The sequence below is a fragment of the Takifugu flavidus genome, chromosome 22, assembly GCF_003711565.1.
Source record: "Takifugu flavidus isolate HTHZ2018 chromosome 22, ASM371156v2, whole genome shotgun sequence".
Taxonomy (NCBI): domain Eukaryota; kingdom Metazoa; phylum Chordata; class Actinopteri; order Tetraodontiformes; family Tetraodontidae; genus Takifugu; species Takifugu flavidus.
This window is the reverse complement of record NC_079541.1, coordinates 4,040,507-4,067,500: the sequence shown is the minus strand read 5'-3', so window position 1 is coordinate 4,067,500 and position 26,994 is coordinate 4,040,507. Positions and strand designations below refer to the sequence as shown.

General features: G+C 41.4%; 3 protein-coding genes across 12 annotated transcripts in view; all 3 read left to right on the top strand.

The window, feature by feature from the left end:
• Positions 1-10,916, top strand: part of cacna2d4a (calcium channel, voltage-dependent, alpha 2/delta subunit 4a) — a 51,123-nt gene extending 40,207 nt beyond the window's left edge. For 3 of the 7 annotated variants that reach the window (XM_057022982.1, XM_057022981.1, XM_057022984.1), the window contains 13 exons: positions 2,611-2,672; positions 5,504-5,518; positions 5,927-5,971; positions 6,116-6,178; positions 6,261-6,331; positions 6,953-7,028; positions 7,118-7,170; positions 8,095-8,150; positions 8,592-8,612; positions 8,805-8,925; positions 9,538-9,656; positions 9,872-9,951; positions 10,132-10,916. In XM_057022982.1, the coding sequence (XP_056878962.1) occupies positions 2,611-2,672; positions 5,504-5,518; positions 5,927-5,971; positions 6,116-6,178; positions 6,261-6,331; positions 6,953-7,028; positions 7,118-7,170; positions 8,095-8,150; positions 8,592-8,612; positions 8,805-8,925; positions 9,538-9,656; positions 9,872-9,951; positions 10,132-10,227 (878 nt within the window). In that variant the 3' untranslated portion in view covers positions 10,228-10,916. Of the gene's footprint in view, positions 1-2,610; positions 2,673-5,503; positions 5,519-5,926; positions 5,972-6,115; positions 6,179-6,260; positions 6,332-6,952; positions 7,033-7,117; positions 7,171-8,094; positions 8,151-8,591; positions 8,613-8,804; positions 8,926-9,537; positions 9,657-9,871; positions 9,952-10,131 lie in introns of those variants that run through there. The other 4 variants (XM_057022983.1, XM_057022985.1, XR_008948340.1 and 1 more) reach the window with 3 other exon arrangements.
• A 1,416-nt stretch (positions 10,917-12,332) lies between these two features.
• Positions 12,333-22,678, top strand: cpsf6 (cleavage and polyadenylation specific factor 6). 4 transcript variants are annotated; one of them, XM_057022997.1, is made up of 10 exons: positions 12,333-12,452; positions 13,491-13,700; positions 13,820-13,923; positions 14,106-14,251; positions 14,464-14,637; positions 14,931-15,423; positions 15,535-15,650; positions 15,743-15,896; positions 15,981-16,176; positions 20,816-22,678. In XM_057022997.1, the coding sequence occupies exons 1-9, from the start codon at positions 12,393-12,395 to the stop codon at positions 16,162-16,164; spliced, it is 1,641 nt and encodes a 546-aa protein (XP_056878977.1). In that variant the 5' UTR covers positions 12,333-12,392; the 3' UTR covers positions 16,165-16,176; positions 20,816-22,678. The 4 variants fall into 4 exon arrangements, with proteins under 4 accessions (XP_056878977.1, XP_056878976.1, XP_056878974.1 ...); XM_057022996.1 differs by having other exon boundaries at positions 16,545-22,678; XM_057022994.1 differs by having other exon boundaries at positions 15,978-16,176.
• Positions 22,679-22,936: 258 nt separating this feature from the next.
• Positions 22,937-24,433, top strand: yeats4 (YEATS domain containing 4). The gene is made up of 7 exons (XM_057023009.1): positions 22,937-23,141; positions 23,314-23,433; positions 23,506-23,572; positions 23,650-23,744; positions 23,819-23,908; positions 24,025-24,112; positions 24,200-24,433. The coding sequence occupies exons 1-7, from the start codon at positions 23,091-23,093 to the stop codon at positions 24,367-24,369; spliced, it is 681 nt and encodes a 226-aa protein (XP_056878989.1). The 5' UTR covers positions 22,937-23,090; the 3' UTR covers positions 24,370-24,433.
• Positions 24,434-26,994: the final 2,561 nt, after the last annotated feature.

The window sequence follows — 26,994 nt, the reverse complement described above, 5'->3', positions numbered from 1 at the left end:
GATTTAGTCCACACAAATGGGTCAGAACACGGTAACATTGTCACTGATTGAGTCCTCCAGGGGATTCATTTGGCCACTTTGCTGCTGTTTTTGCCGCACTCAGAGTTCACCTCTCTCTGCTCTGCTGCTGATTGTGACACTTTTTAATTAGTTACCCACCAACCTGGTGTTCAGTTAGGTAAAATGCCAGAATTTGATTTAACCTCCCTACGTTGTGTTTAGTTTGATCAAATTTAATGCCTATAATGCTTTCCCTTAATAAACTTGCTGATACAGAATTCTTTTAATGATTCATCCCTCAGCAATTTTTAAGGTACCCTTATGCCTCTCCTGGTTCTATACTGAGCATTCTATACTGAATCATGGGAAATGTAGTTCCTCTACCTGAAAAATCATGTCAAACCTTTCAGTTTAAACTTCAGTATATTACGCAGTCCCTTTTGGTATTTGCCAATTCACATTTTCACAATATTTTGCTTGTCACATTCTTGTGACTGAATGCATAATAATAATAATTATTCGTTTTTATGTCCATTTTATGTCAAATCTTTCCCTCCAGTCACAGTTTAGGTCACTCTGTCTCCTCTTACTTCCTCCTCGGTGTAATAATCAATTAATTGTGACACTTGTGCTCGACTTTTGAAATTCATTTTCTCATTAATTCATTTCCTTTTGAAAGTGCTCTCTAGTCTGATTGGCAGCTCAGGCTAATTGCAATTCAGACTGTGAATTCCCCGTGAGCGCACACACACACTCAGACACACACTTCAAAAACAAGCTTTTGGATTGACGCACATTATGGGTGTGCGTATGCAAATGCCAGTAAAAGAAACTACATCAAGAACTACAGGCTTGGTTTGTGTACATGGAAGACACATCGTCCATTAGACACACAGAGCAGAAGGATCCGTTTGATGGTTTTAATTAGATCGTGCCCTCCGACTCAGGCTGGGAGAGAAGGCGGATTACTGCTGCCCTCCATAATGGCTCTCACACTATCAGAGATTGTCGTGGAGGGAAGCGACCCCAAGGTCGATACCAGACCGCGGATGCGAGACTTGTGGGGGAGCGTGTTTAAATGGCTGCAAAGCTGAAAATGGAAAATAAATTAAATTCTGCAAATGAAAAGGCTTTGATTGTTCCTTATCCGTGCTGCATTTTATTCTGCTGAGGCTTCGGAACGACAGCAGACAAAATGTGCCACTTAGCTGTTTCTGGAAGTAAATACGTTGAGACAAAATTGAACTGGTTCCAACAGTGATTCAGCACTATGATGGATTATCACAGCACACATATTATATCTGAACACAAAAAAAAACGTATTTTCTTTTCATCCAGCTTTTCTTTGTGTTTACATGAGCTGACAATTCAACCGCTAATGTTATTGTCAAGCTTTATTGTGTAACCGTTGAGACTACAGCTCTTGGCTGCACTGAAATATACTCCAATTTACCTTCTTCCAGAAGCTATAGCATATGAATATACACAGTACTTTGCTGAATAGTTTAATATTACTAATATATGTCTGGACCTGCAGGCAGCCAGGGCCTTCCTGCTTCTGTCATCTCTCTCCACAGGTGAAATTTACGCACTCATGAAATTTGGGTGTAACTTGCTGATCTGCCTTCCATGGAAATGATGTCAGTGCGTCGCTGTGTGTGTTTCCACATTTACTGGCTTTATCGTCCCATCACAAAAGTCGCGTTCCCTCTTCTCCACTCCCGTCTAAAAATGACCAACCTGTAAAGTAATCCCAGCTAAAAATAAAGCTTTTTGCCCCCTGACTCCATTAATATGATTAATCTGCAGCCAGGGTGTGTTTAGTGTCATACACCCTGGTCCTGCAGTGTCTGCGCCGATGTGCGATGTTTGTGCACACATTTGTGTTCATATCTCTTCTCTGTATTTTGGCCAAGCCTGGGGTTTTCCCTTTGTTGATGTGAAAAGCACGTTGGGAGTAAAACACTGAGTCTTTCATGCCTAAAATATGCAGTAACGTCCCTCTCAGTGAGTGTGTGTCTCTCTGTGTGTACTTCTTAGAATGTATGTGTGGATGATTGCACTTTTTCTATTATGTAATTGCAGTTGCTTTTGGCATTACCGTGCTAGCTAAAATGCTGATGGACGTAAAGCTCTAAGCTGACGCCAGAGAGCCTGCTGCCTCCGTGCGCGCGTTTGAAACGTGCAAGTGGACTAAGTCTTGATGTTTTGTGACTGCAAGTGTGATGTTACAGTCAGTGGTCAGTGCACGCTGTCCAAGAATAGCCTGTTCACACAGCGCCGCCAAGTCTCGGAAGGCCAGCTAATGTTTAAGGATTGTCATAAGTAGAGTTCCGATGGCAGAGGCGATCTGTACAGCGAGTCCTCTTCTCCTCTCCCAGCCTCAGAGACGAGAGGGAGATGTCGTCTCTCACCCTTGGACCATAATCGGCTCACCAACATTCCTTCTTAAAACAGTTGGAATGGAAGTTTCCTCTCTCCATTTCCAGCCTGCATTAGCTGCTACAAGCTTTGCTCCTAGCTAAACCTGTTCTCTCAGCACTGAACTGTTTCAAGTTTTTAAATTACCATAGTTTTCTTTCCTCTAATGCTCTCTCTCTCTCTCTTTAGCCATCGGGGTCCAAATGAATCTGGAGGTGTTTGAATCTAGATTTTGGGCCATTACATCACAGGTAAGCAAATGTCCTACTGCTAATAAAAACTCTGTATCAATAATATTATCCATAGCCAGTGTCCAGCATGTTGTATTCATCACAGCTGCCTGCAAGTCTCCAGGTTTAGCAGGCGTAGCTTTGCTGTCGTCTGCTGCCGGGACTGTGGTGCGATAGCCTTGAAAACGTGTTCAGACTGTCCACTGAGTGACGGGCTACCAGTGTGACTCTCACCAGCCCCTGAGTGTTTTGGTGTCGCTGAGGTGTAAAAACACGTGCATACATATTTGTTTCACTGTTAATACTCGACCACTGGCAGGCACCATATGCACGACCACCTGTGCCTGCATATTTATCGGTTCTGAGCGTTATTTGCAGCAGGTCCACCTTTGCTCTGAATGTGCTGCTGATGAAATCAAGGCTGAACCCTTTGAAGGCCTGGGGAAGTGGTTTCATGCTCGTGATGTAAATAAGTAACACAACTCCAGACGTTGACTGGAGAATAAACCTTCATAAGCAACTTATTTTAAAGATAATAAACTGATTTTGTTTGAATTATCTCTCTTTTATTGGGTTCATGGTTCCCATTGCTGGATTACAGATAATCTAAGACAGACTTTTTAACTAACCACTTTTTTGTGTTAATTGACATCTGATTGCAGGAATACAGAAACTTCATTCACCAAAATCCTGTTATAAACAGGACGCATCCTCATTTTTAGATCAGGCTTCCATGAAGTATGAATAACAAGCTGCTGTTGCCAGTTGTTTTTTTCCCCTAATTGCTCCAAATTGATTAGTGAGAATTCTCCAGAATATAAAATAATCTTTTTTCTCCCCCTAAATTATCCAATCTTCCGCTCTCCGCCCCTTCGCTCACCCCTCTCATCCTCTAAACTCGACATTCTCAGCTTATATAATCATCTCCTCTTCCTGTCGTCGACTCACCGCCGAACATTTTTATTTCATAGGTTTTTGCGTGCACACGTCTGAGCCGCGCGTGTTCATGTGTGTTGTGCGACGTCCTCCCCGTGTCTATTTTCGGCACATCATCTCCCACAGGGGAAAGGATGCTTATATTATATATTCAGGCGCGGCACAACATCCAGTCACATGGCAGGTCTACACATCCGAGATGACTCGTGATCAGGATTCCTAACAATGTAAAATGTGGCACTAGCAACAAACACAAACAAGCAGGGAGACTTCATTTTATTCCATTTCAGGTGTTCATTATTCAATAGTAAGTCTTCATCACCCACGATTTTCTGCCAAAACTATTTTACTGCTAACAGGGTCGGGTTTGCATAAGTCCGGTGTCTTGCAGAGCTGATTGTTGTGAATAAGCCTCCACACAGGCCTTGGATATGAGAGGAAGCGTTACATAAGTGTGGGGAATCCTGTCCGACCTTATAGTGACAGTATGCTGTTGACTGCCTAAAAATAACCCATTATTAGTCCATGAATTATGAATTAGACAGGAGAAGAATAAAGCGCAAGTTTCCGTCTAAAAGGAACCAATCAGGACGTGGCTGGGTGAACAGTGTGACAAGCGCACGCGTGTGTGTGTGTGTGTGTGTGTGACATTTTGTTCCTATCATGGTGTGATCTGAAAAAGAACCATCAAATGAAAATAGTTACCTTTGAACCTCACACACAATGTGATTTTAACACGAACATGTGGTGTAGACAGAGCGGAAGGCGGCAGAACTCTTGAATTCATGCCCGTGTACGAGCAGCCGAGGTTCCGCCGATGAGGTGATAATTGATGCTCTCACCAACGCCGCCGCTACAAGATGAGACAGTTTACTCACACCCTGGGCTCTATTTCCGTAAGCCCTTGACACAGGAGATGCATGGGACTCGTCGGGGGGGCATGATAAGGCGAGCTGGTCTCTCCACTGCAGCTACTGCTGCACCGCGCCTGCATGTATCCCGCCCCAGCTGCACCACAGCGAAACAGCCCCGTGTCTCTAAAAGCGGCCCCTCACACGCCGCCCATGAAGATGAACACATCTAACAAATAGCGAGTGTCCAGAATTAAACTGGGATGATTAAAATGCCACTTTTGATTTCAATTCATTAACATTTAGGGGCCGCCGAAACAGAAGGCCTTACTGAAATTCCAGCCTGTTGCTATGGTGGCTGCAGAGGTCTTTATTCTTTTTTTTTCTTAAACATGCGGTAAAAAGAAAACAATCGTTCAAAGGTTAATATTTGCTTTCAAGGCTGCTGTTTGTTTCATTGATTTATTCATAACGCTGACTCAGCAAAGCTACAGAAAAAAGAGCAGCGTTCATAGACCTGTGGTCTTTAACGTTAAAAGGTAGCAGGAAAGCTGCCTATTAACCGTAAAAGTTTGAACTCATCAAATCTCCATTACATAGACAGGTATCCTCATTCTTCAGACTATAGATTACCACAGTGATGGGGAACAGACGAAGGCTAACACTCTCGTGTAATCGAATGGAAAAGGGTGATAAATTGTGTCATTCGCTGTCTGACGCGCTCTATATATCCCGGGTGTGATTCTAAAGCCATATCGTCCTTCACCGCCAATCTGCACACGCCATAAACATGCAATGAGACCATAAATTTTGACACATGACCCTTCCAGGGTTGAAAGCAAGTGCCGGGAGAAAAGGAGAAACTCCCTCCGCGAGTTAATCTTGCTATCATAGAAGAGATACCAATCATCGCGATGCGTTTCACATTTTCGTTTCCATCTGTGTAAATTGTTTATTGATTTGTCTTCATCCTGGAAGAGGACAATGCAGCATGATGCATCGACTTAGATGTTATTAAGTGAAGTAACAGTTCTTTCCCCCCTCTCTCTTCCTTTTACTTCACAGCCAAATGATACGGATGTAAGTATGCATCTTTTCCCACCCCCCCTTTTTATGCAGGCCCAAAGCGAAGACAGCCGACACCCACTGAGCTCCGTGAAGTCAGCTTCACACTCCGGCTCCGGCAAATTACACCCGTGCACACACCGTCACAGACGTGTGGAGGTGAAACATGCTCAACAGAGACTGTTAGCTAGCAATCACAGCGAGGCAAGAAGTATCACATGCAAATGAGCAGATTCGCACCTTTGTTTTCGTCAGCAACACGTACACTCGCACTTGTCTTCACGAACACACGTTCGCACGTAAACACCTCAGGAGGCAGCTTTGGGAGTTGTGCGTTCAGACCTCGTACTCGCTGTCGACGATAACACATATGTGACTGCTTGTTCATCATTAACCTGTCCTCTCTTCCCATCCATGCCTCAGTGCTCCAACGTCGAGGGGGTTTGTCCTCTTCAATGTGACAGCTTTGTGGGTATATTTCGGTTTGATTCACCAATTTAAAATGGTCAAACTTTCACTGGCACAGATCAGAAAGTGTGTGTGTTTGTATATTATAATGGGCTCTTTTCCTGTTCGTCAAGGCGGTTGTTTTCTCTCTGTTCCTCCTTACAGGATTTGGACTGCTATGTAATTGATAATCATGGTTTTGTCCTGGTTTCCAAGCAGCAGAACGACGTGAGTGCAATCGCACAGACAAATGTGTCTCCCAGTTTGTTGTGGCTGAGGCCAAACGGATGTTGTTTCTCTTTCCTGATAGGCGGGGCGATTCCTGGGTGAGATCGACGGCTCAGTCATGACGACATTGATCCGAATGGGCATGTTCAAAAGGTATTGACTTGTGACGGTCTGGTTGTTCGGACATCAGGTGCCTGCTGTTGGATCTGTGCTGTTTGTTGACTTCCTGAACAGCCCATGTAAACCGTTCACATGTACCATACATATAAATCTAGGCCAGATCAAGCCCATTGATTGGTTGTCTTCACAGGATGTCATCAGTTTTGAATTAAATAAATGTATATTTATCTAGAGCATGAATTGTCATGCATTTCAACCCCATAATTTGGACGGCATTTTTCCAAACATGGGCTCTCCAAGTATTGTAGTTATTGTTGAATGGTGGCGTTTCTGTCATGTGTTGCCGTGGTCTCCAGTTAAAAACATGGCTAAGTCAGCCATGTGTAGATGCTGCAGCTTTTGTTCCCTTTTCCACCCCTTTAGCTTCTTTAAAAGCATTTCTGTCCATCCAACCCCATGAGTAATATGCTATTTATAAACAGATAAAACACTTCTTCACGCTTCATTTGACATGGGACATTACATAACTTGTTTTGAGCAGTTTACTTCACTATTTCTTTTCCTCTTATATTTTGTGAGAAAATGTGTCTGTGATCTTGCGCTTGAAGAACATGACCCCTGTGCTCATGTGTGTGTGGGGGTGTGTGTCCGCAGGGTGTCCTTGTTCGACTACCAGGCCATGTGTAAGATGAACCTGCACTCTGTCAGCAGCGCTCGTCCACTTCTCAGCGCAAGTGCAACCTGCTCGTTTTAAAGTGTTCTTACCACAATACTCAGGCCTCCAGTGTAAATAAATGAATATATCGGTGTTCTTTTCAGTCATTCTACAGTTTGGCTTCAGCCCTCAAGTGGTTCCTCTCCAACTTCGTGCTGTAAGTCTTCCAGAATGAAAGTACAGTCTGTTCAGAATGGAAGGGGATCGTTTTATTAGCTGGTATTTATTGTAATTCACATGATAAATGATTTTTACCACTTCTTTCTCTAAAAAAGGGGGAAAGTTACACTGACCTCGCGAGTACAGGGCTAATGAGTTAACTAATGATAATATATTAATGAACTACTTATTGAATATTTAAGGTGGAGCACAATTAAAATAGATTCATTTTAGACGCAATAGGAATCAGGCAGTGCACTAAAACCTGGCCAAGACGTGAAAATGAATTGCGGTGTCCCCTCCCACTGTGAGGTCCCTGTAGTTTGCAGCCGAGCTGAATACTAAGAAGACATATGATGCTGTTGTCACAGCTTGAGATGAGGCCCTTAATAGACAGCTGGAGTCAGGGGCAGAGAGGAGATCAGAGAGAACTGCGGGATGGTCCTTATGTCAGGCTTATAGGCAGGGTAAAATGTGTTCATTTGCTTTAAATGTGCATCCTGCACCACATTAAAATAGTGTTAACTTCAACTGCCACTACAAACACCTGCCATGGAGATGTTCTGAGCTCTCCACACCAACCCCCTTCAAGGGCTCTATCCAAACCTCCAAATTTCTTCATACAATGCATTAGCTACCACCGCTAAGAGATGCCCCTATGGCATCTATTTTCTATTTTTTACTACTTGCTCTAATGTCACAAGAAGGCACGGTCAAGTTAAAGAGAAAAATGGCCACCGCGGATAACTATTAGAGCTGAATAACGTGAGGACCCACTTTAATATTCCCATGACATCAACTTTGGATACTTGCCTGGTTTTTGCAACCCCACGCAATATGCCTGCAATCAGCTGTGGTTTATGGCGATGACTGTATAATTGCCTCCTTCTCTCTGTGCTCTCTCGCCCTCTTGCTCCTCCAGATTTCTCTTGGAGTTTAATATCTGCAGCTTCTGGCACCCGGAACATTTCACAGAAGGTGAGCTCTCCAAGAAGGAATGTGACCAGATCAAGGATTCATCCACATTTAGAGAATCCTAATAGGTGTTTCATATAAATGGATAGAAATTATGCAAATCCTCTAAATATGACAATCTGCCAATTTGGCTCGGTTTGAGGCACTTCTGTCATAAATCAACGTCTTTAAGGATAATAATCTTCAACGACTCAATCAAAATTCTAAACAGATTTAAATGTAGATTTCATTAAATGTGGGAACCTCGGCTCATAATATTCAACATTAACCCTTCTCCTATCTCAAAAACCTGTCATTTTCATTGCATCACTTCCTGCCCTGTTTGCACATCACCCTGCTCTGTCTGTCCGTCAATCGTGCGCTCTTCATCTTCAATACTCTACCTGCCAATCATCCATTCATGATCTCACTCCACATCATCACCCTCGTCATCCTTCCATTCAGCCAAGCCATCTTTCAGTGTTTGTGAGTATCTTTTTTGACGGTGTTTCTATCTAGCGTACATTAAATATGAGGAGGTCATCATTTTTGAGTTCTAATGGCTTATTGGCTGGAGAGTGAGGCATTTCAGTCACATAATCTCAGCCTGCCAGTCACAGATGAACACACTTAGACACACGTTATTCTCTTTCACCTATGACATTAATTCTCCTTTAGCGTCATCTCACAAGAAAAAGGGAGACATCCTCCAGCCGTGTGACACTGAATACCCCAGCTTCATCTATGAGCCGTCAGTCAAAGAGACCAACAGCATCATCAAGTGTGGACGCTGCCAAAAGTGAGCACGCACTCATCCGCAATTATGCACTCACAAACACGCAGCACGGACCTCTTTAAATCTGCTGCATCAGTCCTATTAAACTGTCCTTCTGACATCCATTTTCTGTGGCGTTGCTGTGCTGTGCATAGTAAGAGCAGTGCACAAGAGCAGGTACAAGAGGAAAATAAGGAATAGATTTAAGTCAGGCGGCACAGGGGGAAAGCAAGGACCACGATTCATGTCGAGAGGAAGAGAAGGAGTCAAAAATTACCTGCAATAGCTGAGAGGGATTTTAAAGAGGGATGAGAACCATTGCAGCTACAGCACTTCATGGCTTGATTTTCAGTTATATGTGATCTTAACTTGGAGGAGAGCGCCCCCATGAGGCCCAAAGTGCTAAAACAGCATTGCGGCGCTTTCCTGATGAGTTTTTATTATATTATATTAGCTCTTAAGTCCAGCTTTAAATTAAATTACTGGGATTGTTGGAGCATTATGGATGCATTTAGCTATGTTTATTTTATCAATGATTCAAGCTAGACTCCATCTGACTGAGATGGTCCGCGAAGGTGTTTTCTTTCTGTTCAGTTGTTCTAAAAAAAAAAAAAAGCTCCTGTTCTTGTGTGTCAGGATGTTTGTGGTGCAGCAGATACCAGACAGCAACCTGCTGATGTTAGTGGTCCAGGCAGACTGCGACTGCTCCAGACAGTACCCACCCATCACCATGGATCCCAAGGAAGTCAAATATATCCTTTCCCATTACATTATACTGGATACTACTATGTATAGAATAGAATATCCTTTATTCACCATGATACAAGATTGTAAAATGTGATTTCGAGGCCAGGTGGAAGGTTGATCCCAGCCACCACGTTGGCCCCTAAAAACTGAAGATAATTTGTTTTGGACATCACAGAGGGCCTCTTCTTTCCAGTGCTGTTGTTCCTTGACTCCGTCACACATAATGCCTCGGTTAAATGTGACAGGATGAGGTCACAGAAGATTCGCAGGCGGCCTGAGTCCTGCCACGCCTACCACCCCCAGGTCAGCTTCTCATTCGCTGATTAGCAAGAATTGGAATTAGTGCCATTTCATTCATTAGGTTTAACCCTTTTTTTTATTAGGAGTAGATGTACTCATCAATTAGCGTCCTATACGCACAGCTTTGTTGAAATGATGTTATTTCAAAGATCAATAACATCACTGTGTTATTTGTTCTTGCAGGAGAATGCCAATGACTGTGGAGGAGCATCTGATCTCTCTCTATCTGTCTCTCTCTTTCTCACCTGTCTCTCTTTTCTGGCACTTGTCTCGAGATGATGGGCTGTTTCCTCACCCCTGAGATATCCTCATACAAACAGAGACAAGATTAAATCAGACAATGTGCTTTTTCACCTAAAGTGGATTTTTTTCTTTTAAGTACCTAGTTCTGAACATTGTACCCGTGACAGCCACCCAAACCTAGGTTGCAGTAACCAAACTATCCACCTTAAACTGGACCTTGAAAAGACAATGTGGGCGTGTATATTTTACACTTACAGATGTAAAATAATGTAAAGTGTTTATCACCATTGTGACTGCTTCATTGACACATGTACTTTAATTGAATGGTATAAGAAAAAGAATGACCACACAGCACTGTTGTGTGCAGCAACAGTATTGTGAGACCTAAATGTTGGTGAAATATTGGTATCTCAGTGGTTGAGTGGCAAGAAAGTGGGCTGAAAAAAGTTATGTAGAATTTGGATTTATCTAAAAATGGAACTGCTTCAGGATCTTGTGCATTTTTACATCGACCACATCCCGGCATTGTTTTTTTCAACACATCTTTATATGTGACGTCTGCCTTTCTGTGTGTGTGTGTGTGTGTGTGTGTGTGTGTGTGTGTGTGTGTGTGTGTTTCCTTACAACCACAGTACCAATGCAACATTTCACCTGCTGTTCATTTTTGACAAGTTATAAACAAGATATTTTGGCAAATTTAATAAAATACTCTGACTTTAAACTGAGGAATGTAGCATGTATTTATTTATTTATTTTACATTGCAATTAAAGAATTGCTGCTGAGGGTTGATTTCATTCGAGGGTACACTGACAAATAAAGCTGGACTCTGTCTGGACCTGTTGTGAAATCTACAATGTTAACCAAAAACAGCACAAAATTAAACAATTCAGGAGCAGTGGAATCATGATGGAGTGGAAACGCAGTTCACTGACAGGGAATTTAACTGAACACCCTTAATCTACCCAATGCTGGGAAGCCACCACCAAGAATCTTTTCAGCAAGCACTGTGGGAAATCTAAGACAATTAGCCTGTGGACATACAACCCCATTCATCCTGAGAGTTTTCGATGTCCAGGTGATATTTGGTGCTTTACAACCTCGGTGGCTGCTTAATTCAAATCTGAATCATTCCTGCAAGACTGAGAGCACTTCGAGATGGAGCTGGAGGAGATCTGTCTCCAAGCGTGCCTCCTTTCAATTGGCGACATTCGGTTTATGGGCTGGCTATTTAAACTCAATATGCTGTCAGAGATCATCATGCTCTATTGTGAAACTCAAACAACACACAATTCACTTATCAAGTAGTTAACCTTTAATACGAAACCAATACAATGTAAAAATTAGGAAAACAGCTTTTTATTTAGCCTCATTCATTTCAGTTACACTTTTCATGACACAAATCATATGGCTTATTAACTACACAAGGAACTAGACTGTTGATGTTTACAATTCCACCAGATGTGGGTACCTCATTGACCAGTAGAGAGTTCATCACAATCTGGCAGCTTTACCAGAAAGTGGAGCTGAAGGGAAAGAAGGAGGGAATTAAAATGCAAAAGAGAGAAACCTAAGGTGGCTGACAGAAAAAAAAGTCATGTGTCACAACAGCTGGAGAACAGTCACATGACAACAGACACAACAGTCACATGACAACAGAGTGAATACTCACAAAAAAAGGCATATTGTGGCAAGTGTCACTGACTAAACAAGTGCTTCACTCCTTTGTTGCTGCATACTGGCATCAGGCCCACCAATTCTGCTGAAATTTTAACAGTCCAGATACCTCAACATTTTTGACTGATTCTATTTTCAAGCTGTTATCCTGTCTACCTTCCCACTTTGTATAATTGTCTGATATCTTGCATTCATTTCTTTTGTCTCTGCAGCATTTTCTGTATGCATTTTTGTTTCCTCCAAACCCTTCAATTTGTACCAAAAATATTCTGTTTGGTGTCTGTGTGTGTTCAAAAAGTCAGTGTACAAGCTCTTTATACATGTATAGACAGAACCGGTTTTAAAATTAATTCTTCCTTGTTGATTAAAGGAAACGAGCACATTTAAATCTTAAAGAACCAAGAGTTGGGCTGTACAGGCTGTAAGTAATAGAGATCGCCGGTGGGGGGCGCTGTTCCGCCGTTTCATTGTTTGCAGCGTTCACCGCCCGCCAGGCAGAGAGCGACAGACGGGTCAGTAGCAGAAAATGGCGGACGGTGTGGATCACATCGATATCTACGCCGATGTAGAGGAGGAATTCAGTCAGGTAATTCCTCAATGTTCAAGCTATTTCGACTCGTTGCGCGGGTTCCCGCCTCATTGCGCAGCGTTTTAGAATTATTGTAATTGGAGCGTTGGTTGCACGTCTCCGACTAGTTCTGAGGAAAGGCAGGCCTGTGTTCGCCACGCTGCCAGTGTGCATCTTTGTGAACATTGTGAGCTCAAAATATAGCGCTGTGGCGTTAATGTTTAATGCAGCATTTGTGCACGCAGTGAAGGAGTCTAGAAGAAGTCTAGTTTTTGTACTGTGGTAATTCCAGGTCTTTTGTGAGTGGTCCCGGCCCCGTCACTAATGGCGGGTTTGCAAGGCAAACACTGAAGCTAGTTAGCGTTAGCATCTATTCATATAATTGTGCTTGAGATCATTTGTGCCATCTCCTAATACAAACAAACGGAATGCCTGATGGATTTCAAACGAATGCCGGCTGCTACAATGTCATCAGTTCTAAAATAAATCTTTTAATTGATGCTTCGGTAATTGGTGTAGCATTAGTGTGCGTGGGTGTATATTTTTCCGCATTATTTTAGGCCCCTCCTTTTAAGAAACCGCGTCATTTGTTTATGTTGTGATAATCGTTATAATTTTCGTGTTTGTGGATATTTCGTCTTCGATTATTCTAATTGTAGTGTGGTGGTTGGAATTACAAGGTTTTCGCCCCGTGTTTTTAGCTGAAAGATGTACTGTTGACAGGCTTTTTCTCGATTTTTAATAACTTTTCTCGCATATAAACTAACAGTTTCAAAGCACATGCCTTCAAGTCTATTGTGTTTATGGTGTAGATTAGGGCTTTGTGTAGAATTCACACCATAAATCTTCAGAAATTCAAATGACATGTATTTTCCTCTATGTTTGACCCACTTTCTGTCAATTTCCATAAAGGTCCAATTAAAGGTTATTGTGGTGTTATTTTCAAAGTTCACAAACTACTTTCGCAAAGCATTTTTATTATAATGATTTGACCCCTTTCATTAAAATTTTGTAAAATTGTACTTCACTCATTTGCAAACATTTATCTGTTAACAGGAGGCTGACTACCCTGTCCATGAGCAGATCGACTTGTACGACGACGTAATATCCCCCTCAGCGAACAATGGCGATGCTCCAGAAGACCGTGATTACATGGACACGCTGCCTGCGTCTGGTGGCACAGAGGGAGGCAAGAGTGCTCCACCCAATATGCCGTTTAACTATACGGGAAAAAGAATTGCCCTGTACATAGGAAACCTCACATGGGTGAGTACTAGAATTCTCTTAAGACACCTTGGATATCCTTGTTTTGTTGTTCTCTATGACACACAGCACTAGAAGAATTTTGATGTCTTGTGACTACGCTAATAAATTCTTTTGTACAGTGGACAACAGATGAGGACCTGACAGAGGCCATCCGATCAATAGGGATTTCCGATGTGATTGAGATTAAGTTCTACGAAAACAGAGCCAACGGCCAATCAAAGGGGTGAGGTTAACGTAAAGTTGAGAATAAGTGTTTCCTGAAATGCAGTGTGCTGCACACAGATTGTGTAAAATCTAAATGGAAATGACCAGCTATATTAAGATAGATAGATACGGACAGTTAACCCTTTAAATGCTGAATTGATTCCCCTGGTTAAATCCTATTGGTGATGTCTTTTCAAACAGGTTTGCCCTTGTGTGTGTGGGCTCAGAGGCATCATCAAGGAAGTTGATGGAGCTGCTTCCTAAGAGGGAGCTCCATAGTCAGAACCCTATTGTCACGCCATGCAACAAACAGTCACTCAGCCAGTTTGAGATGCAGTCACGGAAAAGTAAGTACGGCAAGTAAAAATTTTTTTTTTTTACACACCAGTTACAATAATAAAAAGGCATTTGTGCTCCAGTAAAAAAAAAAAAGACACCTGGAATTCACATTCAGTTGTTTCCACAAGTATGAACATCCAATGTGTTATGCCACTCTATACACGTTTAATCTAAGAATTATATATCTGAAATGGACCTCCAATATTTTGTCATTTTACAGCCACACAATCAGGCCAGATGTCTGGTGAAGGTAAAGCTGGTCCCCCTGGTAGTGGCAGTCGTGGAGGGTTTCCGATGGGTCGAGGCAGAGGCAAATACCCCGGGCCACCTGGTCCAGGAGGGGACCGTTTTCCTGGTCCTGTCGGGCCTGGTGGGCCACCACCACATTTCCCTGGTAAGTGTATTCATTGTGTTTTAAAGGAGCTTTGTTTCATTTTCTAAGGACATAGTTTGTCTCCAAACCAGATTCAGTTTTATTTGCGTAATTGCTAAAATCCAAAAGAATTTTTGTGATATATCTCTTGTTTATTGGCTGTTACCTCCCCTTCAATGCCCAATGATGGATGCGATTTTTAGTACGTTGCTGCGAAGAGGCAGGAAAATGTTCTACAAAAACATTTTCAATGTCCTTGTTAGTCAATAGATACAGGACAATTTTACAAGACCTTTTGACTTGTTTTCGTTTAGGTGGGATGCAAGCACCGCCACGCCCCCTTCCGGGTCCACCTGGGCCCCCTGGGCCTCCAGGGCCTCCACCACCTGGTCAGGGCCTTCCCCCTCCACTATCCGGTCCACCTGGGCGTGGGGACAGGCTCCCTCCTCCAGTTATCTTTCCAGGTCAGTTTGGTCAACCTCCAGTAGGCCCGCTCCCTCCAGGCCCACCCCCTCCAGGTTACGGCCCCCCTCCTGGTCCCCCTCCTCAACAGGGCCCACCACCACCAGGACCATTCCCTCCTCGTCCTCCAGGTCCTATTGGACCCCCCATGGCTTTGGCACCACCTCCACACATGGCTGGTCCCCCACCAGGTGGACCACCTCCAGCTCCGCATGTCAACCCTGCATTCTTTCCACCACCCGGCAACAACGCTATGCCCCCTAATGACAGCCGAGGGCCCCCTGGACCAAACGACCCATATGGACGTCCGCCCCCATATGAGCGGGATTACGGCCCCGGGGGACGGTAAGAATAAATGGAAGCCACAGAACAAATATTGAAGCGAACATTTTAAATTTACATCCGCGCATAAATTGCAGTGATATGTATTCGCGTACCCTTATGTAATCTTTGCAGGGAAATGGATCCATCCCGGGCACCTCTGAGTGAGGCAGAGTTTGAGGAGATCATGAACCGGAACAGAGCCATCTCCTCCAGCGCTATTTCTAGAGCCGTGTCCGATGCCAGTGCAGGTACAGCCCATTGGAACAGTGTGCTAAGTAATCGCTCTGTGGGTGTTTCCTACGTATGACGCCACATTTTAATCCCTTTGTGGTCTTTTTAGCTGACTATGGCAGCGCCATAGAAACCTTGGTGACAGCAATCAGTCTGATTAAACAGTCCAAAGTGTCAGCAGATGACCGCTGTAAGGTGCTCATCAGTTCTTTGCAGGATTGCCTCCATGGGATAGAGTCAAAAAGCTATGGCTCAGCCTCCAGGTGAAGTTGCTCCTCTTTTTTTTGTGCGGTATCAAAAGTCTCCCCCATCATCGGTTTTTGAGAATGCGTAATTCCCTTCAGAAGAGAGCGTTCGAGGGAACGAGACCACAGCCGCTCCAGAGAAAAGAGCAGACGTCATAAGTCCCGCAGCCGTGACCGACACGAAGACTATTACCGGGAACGCAGCCGGGAGAGGGACCGCCACCGCGAGCGGGATCGTGACAGAGACCGCGAAAGAGACAGGGAAAGGGAATATCGCCACCGCTAGATGATGAACAAGGTGAGTACACGCCCTGGTTCGTTTTCTCATATTAACTAACTTCTTTTGTCAAATTGGGGGTCAATTGATTTTAAGCTCAATCCAGTAAAGGAACAAACACAGTTGAGTTGAATGAAAGTCCCCTTTGGTTGCTCACCTCCTCTTTGAATAGTTCAGCTCAGCGAGCAAGTCAAATTTACTGTCAGGCTCTGGTCCACGGCACTTTGCTTGGTCATTGTGGTGGTGTATTGTCATATGTATTCAAATGTTAATCATTATTGTATTCTTTGAATTTCAACTCAAGTGAAGTTGAAATATACGAGCTATGTAGATAAATAGAACATAGAATGGATTATTATTAATTAAAATGTTATTATGGATATTTGAAGAAAAGGAGAGACGAGGTGAGCAAGGAAAAGGCTTTTTAAAACTCATGTCAGGTAGGTGTAAGGTAAGTTTCCCTTTCACAATATCAGATCATTGACATCTACTGTGTACCTGGTGTTGTGCATTTGTTTCTGACTCCTCCAGCTTTGCAAAAAAGTCATAAAAAGTTGTATCTCCCCTTTGATTATGCTTAAAGAAAAAACACAATTCATGGTGTTTCTATAGACACGTGTCAGTTTTTGGTCTACGTGCCTTGGAAGCTGGTAAATTTGCAAAACTTTAAAAGGCACTTTTTGTAGTTTTGTAGCAATTTTCCTTCATTTTCTTTAGTTTAATTAGAGGCTGTTGGAGGACATTGTCAAATAGAGTTGAAGTGTTTGGCTAACAAAATTTTGCATTTACCAGCTGGGCAGTGGATCCAAAATTCAAATTTTTTGGGTTTGACTGATTTACAGTTCAATGTATGATTGATATTTCCTTGTATGCCAGTTATTTGTGTATCGTGATTGCTGAGTTGGTTTGTCAGTGTTGTTCCAGTAGGTATTTCACTAATTGATTGATTGATATCTAATAGCAATGATTTCAAAGAATTGCCATCTCACTTTCGTATTAGATGGTATACCTTTTAGCGTCTATCAGGTGCTAATATGGACACAACTGTGGTGTTTTTATCAGGGTAAAAAATGTTTACCTCTATAATAGAGTAATATTCACTTTGTATATGTTTTGTTCTGAGTAATATGTCATAATCCATTCTTTGAAATGCAGTATTGCACTGGTTTATAACTTTCAAAGAAATAAATTTTAAATCAGCACTTGTTAATCTATGATATCAAATGTCATGTATACATGTCAAGTTGTCTGACAGTTCCTTTTTGATAAACGACATGATCTGCAGCGTTGCATATTTAATTTTGAAGCCGTGCACCTCAAATTAAGTTTGAGGTGAAGTGTTAGAGGGGAAAAAAACCCTTCTTTTGTTCTGAGACCATGCATGTTCATCAATTTTTGCAAATGTTAATGCCCATAATAAGCCTAACATCACTTATTGCTCAAGGCAAATTCTGTTTCAAACAGCGATTGGCTTTAAATCGAACGTCTGTGTAACAACAGTATACGATCTATAATTTTTTTCATCCAAAAGCTTTTTTGCCTACAGATGAAAATACATCTTAATTTGACTGCCGCAATTTAATTGACATTCACACTGAATACTGCTGAACAAAGCACAGAAATGTTTACTATATTTCATTCTTACGAGTCTCTATTAGAATTTCCTAGACATTAAATCATTATAGGCTGCTGTGTATTGAAAGATAACGTGCCCTTGTTGATGCTTATGGGGATTTTGGCTTGTAGTAATGTGTACTATGGTGGCTTTTTGGATGTAAAGCAATGCTGTGGTAGAACTATAGCTAAAATAAGCTATTTGGCAACACTTTGTACACCTAGCCAATGTGCTCTTAATCTAACTTTAGACTTTTCAGTGTTTCAGTGTCATTTTCACGGAGTTGATCTCTGCCATTGCGTGATGAACAGTAAAATTTTGTAAAGGTTGGGGTCTCGCTTTGAATATCTTGTGTGAGCAGTTGTTTGACATTTTGATGCCGTTTCCTGCCAAGTTACGAAGATGTTTGTGGGCTTGTGTATCGCTCAGTGAGTTTATAGAGTAGAGTCACAAGAGTTTACGTTGAGCCTTCAGCATCTCTGTATGGTCCTATATCATCCAAAATATTTCTCCAAATCTTTAAAAAGCTGTTTACAGCTTCATGCTTCAGCTGCACTTAAAGCCGTACATTGCTCTGTGCATGAGATTTCTTTTTAAATTGTGTGATTAATATCATGTTGATCAGAGAAATATTAATTGGGTGGTCTGGTTCATGCAGTTGCTGACATTGTGACTGTCTCAGGACTGCTTAAATTAGTAATCTAGTTAGTTTAAATATTGTCTTTTTCTTCCAAAAGTCCCACATATTTTTGCAGATTTTATGTCTACCAGGAACCTCAATAAGAGTGATTTTTAAAGACAAGTTTCCCATTTTCACACCTCAAAAATATCCGATTCAAGGACTGCAGCAGTCTGCCTAGAGCACATTTTCATTTTGTTTTAAGAGATTCCTCGTGGACATAAAATGCCAGTTGTGTGCTAATCCCAAAAATCTTTAGCAAAATGTTTATCGCAGTGTAAAGTCACATGATTACAGTTGACGAGCATGCCAATCAGAGAACCAAATGTCATGTCTATGGCAGTTGTCAGGCTTTGTGTGTCGACATGTGGTGACTAAGGCGACCCCTAATGATCATTCTTAATTCAGTTTTTGATTGTATCTAGAGCGGGGGCCAACCTCCTCCCCCCAATATTTAAGCAACCTTAGAACTATGTTAGACCAGGGTCAAATGCTGTCCACGGTCAGGATTTGTGTCCATTTAAGTAAAGGAACTGGTATGCTATGTTTATATATTACATTTCCCTCCGATGTCCTTAGCGAATGCTCTAAAATAAGCCAGTTAGCACTCAGCATTTCACTTCATTAAGTTAGTTGTTAGTAGGGTTTGAGCATAACACCAGTTAAACGGTTTAGTGACTAACTCAGTCTTATCAGAGATGCAATCCAGTATGGCTTTCTGCCCTACCGGGTAGACGACACCGTTCACCTTGAGTCCTAAATCCCTTCGTGACATGGTAGGACAGAAAATCTTGCTGGACTGTGTCTTCCATAGGACCGGGTTGTCTACCCCTGTATAAGGAAGTAATAATGTCAGACACTGCCTGGATTTTCTAATCTGTAATATATATATAAGAGTTTTATTTAAAGTCATATAGGCTTAAAAAGGTTTTACTTCCGATAGTTTGTCAGTATTTTCTACCTGAAAAGATTTCATGGACGTCTTGACCCTGGTTTGACTCTTAGCATATATATGACAACCCTTGATTTGTTATTTTGATGTATTAATTGGTGCAGATTTCTCCTGTAGAGGTGTGCTTTCACAAATTGAGAGTGCCCACTGTATTTTGTACAGTAATGTGATCAAGAACTGTATTTAACTTTGGCTTCATGTTAAACAAATCAAGTTCCAATCTACAATTTTTAATATAAATTCAAATACTTTAATTAATGTCACTAATGTTACCTGCCTGTAAGTAAGGCGTCCGGTGCTTATTAGATTAATTCACTTAAATACCTAACCAGTATTAAATGAGTGTATGAGATTTCTCACTTATACAAACATGTTACAACATACAAAAGCTTTTCACTGATACTGTTTTGGCTACACTGCAGTTCACTCAGTCATACCGAGTTTATCTTTGTAATGCTGATTGGAGGTTAAACTCCTTATTGAATTGTAATTTTCAATTTCAAATTGCGAATAAACATGGTGCCTCTACTTAAGGACATTAAAGGTAATGTTATCCCAACAATAATTCCAGCACTATAGAGCTGACCAAAACCGGCTCAAAGGGTGGAAAAAAGATTTCCAACATTATATTATGCTTCATGAGTTAAATCTGTCATAAGCAACCTGCTCGGTTTCACTGTCTTGTCTTTTAAATGGCTGTCAATTCTTGTCTGTCAAAGTTAACGGTAAATTTGAAGCGTAAAGAAATAGCCTTCCTTGACGTGCAGAGAATTTTTACATCTCACAGTGATGCCTTAATTTGATCCAAATATCACTGAATGTTCTTTAACTAGATTTTTCAATATGCCCATCTGGATATGAGTTTGCATGACATATCCGTGTGTTTGTACCAGGGTTGGGAGCAATACGTGGAGTTTAAAAATGTATATGCCCTGTTCCCAGACTTCTGAATTATATGCCATGTAATGAAGTGTTCATGATGTAGATGACGCTAACCATGTACATTAAATGTCTCTTTTCCACTGCATAGTACCTGCTCACTTGTGATGCTGTCCAGCTTTTAACCGCTTGATGGTTTTAGTGAGTAAATGTAACAACCAAAGCGACACGAGCTGTTAGTTGTTTATTCCGTTGAGGCCTAGTAATGCCTGGCAACATTTGCAACACAAACTAAGCACTAAATGCAAGCTGCTGCATCAAAACCTCCGTGAAGAGTTCCCAGCTCCCCTGTATTAAGTGAGTAGATTAAGGTATCATGCAGTGTAAAAGCATTACGGTGCTCATGTGCACCCAGCCCTGGTGTAAACTGTGTGTGTGTGTAGTCTAGACATGTATTGGTGCGGGATATGGGAAAGTTTTCACTGTTGGGCTGCCTCGAAACCAAACTCCACCCTTCGTTTTGACACCTTTTCAGCTCACAAGGATCATGGATGATGGAAGGACACTGAGGAGGAAATTACGGCCACCTCGCCACCATGCATGCCTGGAAAGGACTTACAACCACCACCTACTTCCTCCACCACTCCTTCATCTGTCTTCTCTTCGTCTCCACCCACCCTTCTCTGTGTGTTCATGTTGTCTGCCTGAGCAAGAGCGGTGGATGGAAGACCCTGATCTATGTAAGGCTTTGATTCTCTATCCTAATAGCAAAAGATGATAAAAAAAAAACAACTTTCCATACGGCTTTTATTTTTAAGATGTTTTATTTGACATGAGTAGGTGTGACTTTTTTGCAAAAGAATTATATGATAGCCCACAAAATCCCTCATACACACATACATCCAACATATATCTTTTTCTTTATTTCCCCCTTTGGCTCACTGTACTGTGTACATTCAGCTTAGCTATATGTTTTTATAGGATGCATTTCCCCTCCTTTCTTCCTCTCCCTTTCATTCCTCCTCCATGGTTAGTATGTATGTAAATGTTTCTCTGCTTTTGATTAAAAACTAAATTGTGTTGTAATAAAAAAAAATTACTTGATGCATTTGTTCAGTTTCTATATCTTGGCTCATTTATATTAAATGTATATTTTGGGGCGCCCAAAGGTTTTTATATTGAATGTGTCTACAGTTTTTAAGTGCCTGTAACTTTGCAAAGGGATATTTTCAGTTTGTCAGTTTTTGGCTTCGGGTGGATGAGTCTTTGATCAGGTAAGAAAAAAAGATAAATGTACCACTTTAGCTATGTAACAATCTAAATGTCCCTGTGAGTTAACAGAATACCGTCAGTATTCACGTTGGTTTATTTGTTTGTGTGTACACTCGCTGAACAGCCAAGCCAAATTGTTTTATTTATTTTTGTTGCAAGGTGAATTGGATCATCTTTAGATCTTTCACTGTGCCATGTCAAGTGATGCTTTCTCACTGTTTTTGTATGTTTTTAAAATTGTTTCACTATTGCCAGCAAACTTAGTGTTTCTTAAAAACAGACTAGTATTTAAATCCATTACCGGTACTTTTCACTGTCCACCCCTAATTTTGTGGATTTCTTAAAAATACAAAATACAATGTCATTTAATACTTTTTATTGAGAAAAAAAAATGTGCTTCCGGCCTCAACTTTGGTCCTTCAGAACGCATCGAATTCAAGAATATATTCTCCCTACAAAATTTCCTTTTTGCCCAAAAAATATTTTTCATTTATTTTTTGTTTTATTATTTTTATGAGTCCAGTTAATAAATTTACAGATTTATTAATGTCGATGGTATATAAGCTTCACCATGATGGTTCTCTAAAGTTTGTGAATTCAACTAATATTTATTCAGTTTTACTCAAATGTCAAGTGTTTGTGGTCGTTGTTGGTCCCTTTTCAAAACTGGAGTTTGTAATTTGGATTTTACTTTAAAAAGCTGATGTCCCATTTGGTGTAGAATGTTTCATGCAAATTAAACAGTTTTATAGAAATATGCTATTTTTAACAAGATATTTTTACTATCTGGGCATCTACATAGAGTGGTTGTCATTTAGTTTTGCTTTTCTTTTGACTTCTGTCCACAGCAGTGGAGGTAAGTGTTTACAGGTCTACATTACTGCTGATGAAGATGGGGCGGACTGCATCAATACACTTTTACAAGTGTAGGGAAAGTATGCCAAAATGAACTAAACCAATTTGTAATTTCTTTGATTATTATATTTTAAAAAATTTTAGCAGGATTTGTGCAATTACAGAAGTTGATTTAACATTTTTCCAAAATGGCAGAGTTGTGATTCATGTACTTTTATAAGTCTCCATTTTAGGAGGACAGTCCTTTTTTAAATAAATTATTACAAATTCATTTTTGGTTGAATTGCTTTCCTTTTTTTGTGTGGTAGTGCGCGTCTATGTGGGTATCGAACTGTTCGCAAACATGAAGTTTTCGATGACCAATTTACGAGATATGTACGTCATTGACCACATCAGAGGCATGAATAATTACGTGCCAGATTTGGTCAAGAAAAGTTGAATACTTGGTTGATTGAACTTTGGAATATATAAAGATAAGTTAACTATTGGATAATCTGCCGGAACCTTTTAACTAGCTTGTTTTTCTGCCGTGCAATTTTGGCGTCTGCACTTCCGGTTGTCCGCCTTCTTTATTTGAGCTCCGCGTACATAAAGCTGAATTTCAAATGGCAACTCTATTAAGTTTTGGAACAAGAAAAATCCTGTAGGATATATTTCAGACAAAAGCGTTTTGCGACCGTACTATGTTCAAAAAGATGACTGAATTTGGTCCAGATTCCGGGGGACGAATTAAGGTAATAACAATGCGGACCTACTCCAATTATAGCGCTGTCTTACCCCACAGTGTATAATTTCTCTTCAATTTATGGTTGCTGTGTGTTTGATAGTGGCATCACTAAACACTTTGTTGGGTTTTATATAAACCGGATTAATTAGTCTGGTTATCTGTGTTGACGTAAACAACAGGGAGTAACCATTGTGAAGCCGATCGTGTTTGGAAACGTAGCACGCTACTTCGGGAAAAAGAGAGAGGAGGACGGACACACACACCAGTGGTCTGTCTATGTGAAGCCTTACAGAAATGAGGTCAGACATCCTTATAAATATAAATGTAATCAGCAGTTTGGTAATACCGCATGCAATATATACTTTCCTTAGGATATGTCTGCATATGTAAAGAAGATCCAGTTTAAACTACACGAGAGCTATGGCAATCCATTGAGAGGTCAGCGATTTTACACAATGTGATTGTAGAAAAGCCTGACAATTTGAATTTACATGAAGTCTGAATTTTCATTTTAGTCGTGACAAAGCCCCCCTATGAGATTACAGAGACCGGCTGGGGGGAGTTTGAGATCATCATCAAAATCTTCTTCATAGATCCAAATGAAAGACCCGTGAGTGTTATGTCAATACACTGTATCCACTGAATGAACTTCCCTCCATGTCTGAGCTTATATTTGTGTCTCAGGTTACTCTGTACCACCTGTTGAAGCTTTTCCAGTCCGATTCCAATGCCATGCCAAAGAAAACAGTCGTCTCTGAATTCTATGATGAAATGGTATTTTTATTTTGTCTTTTCATTATTATTTTAAATAATCCACTGTCGAAATGTAATGCTGTGATTGTTGTTTCAGACAGTTTAAACTGAATTTGGTTTTATTATACAACATTCAGATTTTCCAGGATCCTACTGCTATGATGCAGCAACTATTGACCACATCAAGACAGCTCACACTAGGCGCATACAAGCATGAAACAGAATGTAAGTTGACGCATTCAGTGAAAGCACAATGCACCACAATCTCGTTTTTGTGTTGCCCTTAATGTACTGTGGTCTGTGTTTCTGTAGTTGGGGAGCTGGAACAGAGGACAAAGGAGAAATTAGAAATGGCAAAAAAGAAAACCAGTCAGGAAATTACAGAGCTGAAAGACAAACTTAAAGCTAGCAGAGAGAATATCAACCATCTGAAAGCTGAAATCAGAAAACTTGAGGAAGACAGTGACCACAAGGAGCACTGAGTGTGGAAGAAAACACAATTATGTCATTATTTTTTCAAATAAACATGAAGTATTTCACAACCTATTTGACGCAAGCAATGCATTGATGTTATGGGAGTGTTGTCATTTCTCAGATTGGTGGCTACGCTGTTTTTATTTTTCATGTGTTTTTATATCTTTTATTGTTGCTTAAAGAGAGTCACACTGAAAATAAATAATATTGGATTTTCTTATTTCATTTTTCCAGTTTGTATTTTATCCAAAATCCACCAAGAATATAAAATTAAAATCGCCTCGCGCTGTTGTCATATTCCCTTTGAATTCCATTGAAGCGTTAAAACGGGTTCACGCTTCGCCTTTTCTCCCTCCGATGGAGCTGCGATCAATATTCCGTCCACGTCCTCCCAAAGCCTCACACTAGATGCACTTGGGTGAATAATAAACAAAAACTGTGTTAAGAGTCATGTTCAAATTTGTTCAGATGTCGGACAGCGAGGAAGTTCTCCAGAAGTGTCGTTACGCAGAAGCTGCTGGAAGGAGCCGAAGTCTTGTGAAGAAAACTGGTGTCGAGTCTCTTGTGGGGCCTGAGGGTGTAGCTCAGGTGGTTCAACGTAGGGTTGTGCTTCTGAAGGTTCCCGGTTCAAATTCCCTTTCCTACTTTTAGTGTAACGAGTGTCCAACTTGAATGTCAAAAGTCCCATGAGGACATTGGCTCCTCATCTCTGAAGCTTCGGCCTAGGTGGGAAAGAACGCAACCGTAAGTCGCCAGTGGCGCTGACGTCTGGTTCGAGCCCCGTCTGTGCCTGAGGGGGTTGAGCCCTGGGTCCATAAATGGAGGGTGTTATGGACAACAGCTGGAAGTTGATTTGTAAGCTAACATGCATTATTTAAAGGAAGAAGATGAACCATGTTGTAGATTAAATAATGCATCTTGCCTTTGCATGTGAGCTAGCATAATTACAAAATAAGACCGAGGCCTTTTGCTTTCACTTTTCTGACTTTGTGGATGGAGGCATCACATCAGATCAATGAGAGAGGAAGGAAAGTAGCAGAAAGGTAGGAAGTTAACAGGTGAAGGAAGGTAGGATGCTAATTAGTTCAGGTGAAAGCTGTTGCTGTAAAATTCCAGCTCGAACCAGACGCGGCACCACTGGCGACTTACGGTTCACGTTCTTTCCCACCTAGGCCGTCGGAGATGAGGAGCCAACGTCCTCATGGGACTTTTGACATTCAAGTTGGACACTCGTTACACTAAAAGTAGGAAAGGGGATTTGAACCAGGAACCTTCAGAAGCACAACCCTACGTTGAACCACCTGAGCTACACCCTCAGGCCCCACGAGAGACTCTTGACACCAGTTGCACCAGTAGCAGGAAGTTAGCCGACAGGTGAATGCTCTAATTGGGTCCATAAATGGAGGGGGTTATGGACCATGTGATGGGCAACAGCTGGAGTTTTACAGTAAGCTGGAGTTTTACAGTAGCTAATTAATGAATGTGAGCTAGTTAGCTTAGCATGATTGCAAAAGGAGGGAGATGAGATCTGCTGGACAACTTTGATTATGTTGAGGCCTTTTAGTTTCACTTTTCTGTTTCACTTTTTGGGTGGAGGCAAATGAGCTGTGGAGGCATCAGCTGACATCAGTTTAAAGAGACAAAAATAAGACCCCCCTCATGTTCATGGTGCCAATCCATCCATGTAATGACAAATAAACTTGTACATCTGAAACTGAATTTTGATGATGTTTGCAGGATTCTTTTATAGAGCTGCCAAAACAGCCTCCGACTTTGCACAAAAGTCCATTTCCATCCTGGTTAAACGTATGTGGAAAATGAAAAGAAGGTGTGGGGGGGGGGGGTGTATAACCTCGGACAGTGCACTGTCAAACAGCAGTTTAAATGAACCTGCAGGCTAATATGGACCTGACCCCAGACAAGCAACAGTGGCAAGGAAAAACTCCCCTTTAACAGGAAGAGGGGACCAGGAAGAGGGGATCATGTAGGGGGACCCTCCTGCTGATGGGGGGCTGGGTAGAGAGGAGAAGGGGGAAGGACAGGTAGAGGATAGAATGGAGAGGAGAGGCAAAGAGCATAAAAATACATACAAAAATACATTATATTGAGTAAGTTGCTGGTTGAGTGGGTCAGCAGGGTTGGGGTTGGAGGTCATTATGCAGCTCTGAAGGCAGCAATACCTGCAAATGAATCCAGAAGGGATCTCGGCGACCACCTGGCTGGCTTTCTGCAAACGATGAAACGGGCTGTAATGAGCGGTTCGTTGAAAAAAAAATGGGTTAGATAGGTTACAATTAATTAATCTAAAATGTAAAAATATAAAAAAAAATACAAAGGAAACAACAAAGCAGAATTATAATAAAGTTTCAATAAAGAGGAATAACATGATAACATGAATCTAAAGAACTCTTATACTCAGACAGACCACAGCATGTTAGGTCAGGTCACAGCCGTTCCACCACCATCACACTCAGCACCGGTGTGCCACAAGGCTGTGTGCTGAGCCCGTTCCTCTACTCTCTATTCACCTACGACTGCAGACCTGTACATGGATCCAACTCCATCATCAAGTTTGCAGACGACGTGTTTTATCAGAAACCTGCTGGCTAGCAGAGAATTCTAAACATCTCATC

What these genes read in the sequence shown, in the direction of transcription:
- cpsf6 (XM_057022994.1), top strand. Translation starts at nt 12,393, where the DNA reads ATGGCGGACGGTGTGGATCACATCGATATCTACGCCGATGTAGAGGAG. An exon ending in GATTACGGCCCCGGGGGACG is followed by an intron (nt 15,424 to 15,534) that starts GTAAGAATAAAT and finishes TAATCTTTGCAG; the next exon opens with GGAAATGGATCCATCCCGGG. An exon ending in CGTGTCCGATGCCAGTGCAG is followed by an intron (nt 15,651 to 15,742) that starts GTACAGCCCATT and finishes TGGTCTTTTTAG; the next exon opens with CTGACTATGGCAGCGCCATA.
- yeats4 (XM_057023009.1), top strand. Translation starts at nt 23,091, where the DNA reads ATGTTCAAAAAGATGACTGAATTTGGTCCAGATTCCGGGGGACGAATT. An exon ending in TAGATCCAAATGAAAGACCC is followed by an intron (nt 23,745 to 23,818) that starts GTGAGTGTTATG and finishes TTTGTGTCTCAG; the next exon opens with GTTACTCTGTACCACCTGTT. An exon ending in ATACAAGCATGAAACAGAAT is followed by an intron (nt 24,113 to 24,199) that starts GTAAGTTGACGC and finishes GTGTTTCTGTAG; the next exon opens with TTGGGGAGCTGGAACAGAGG.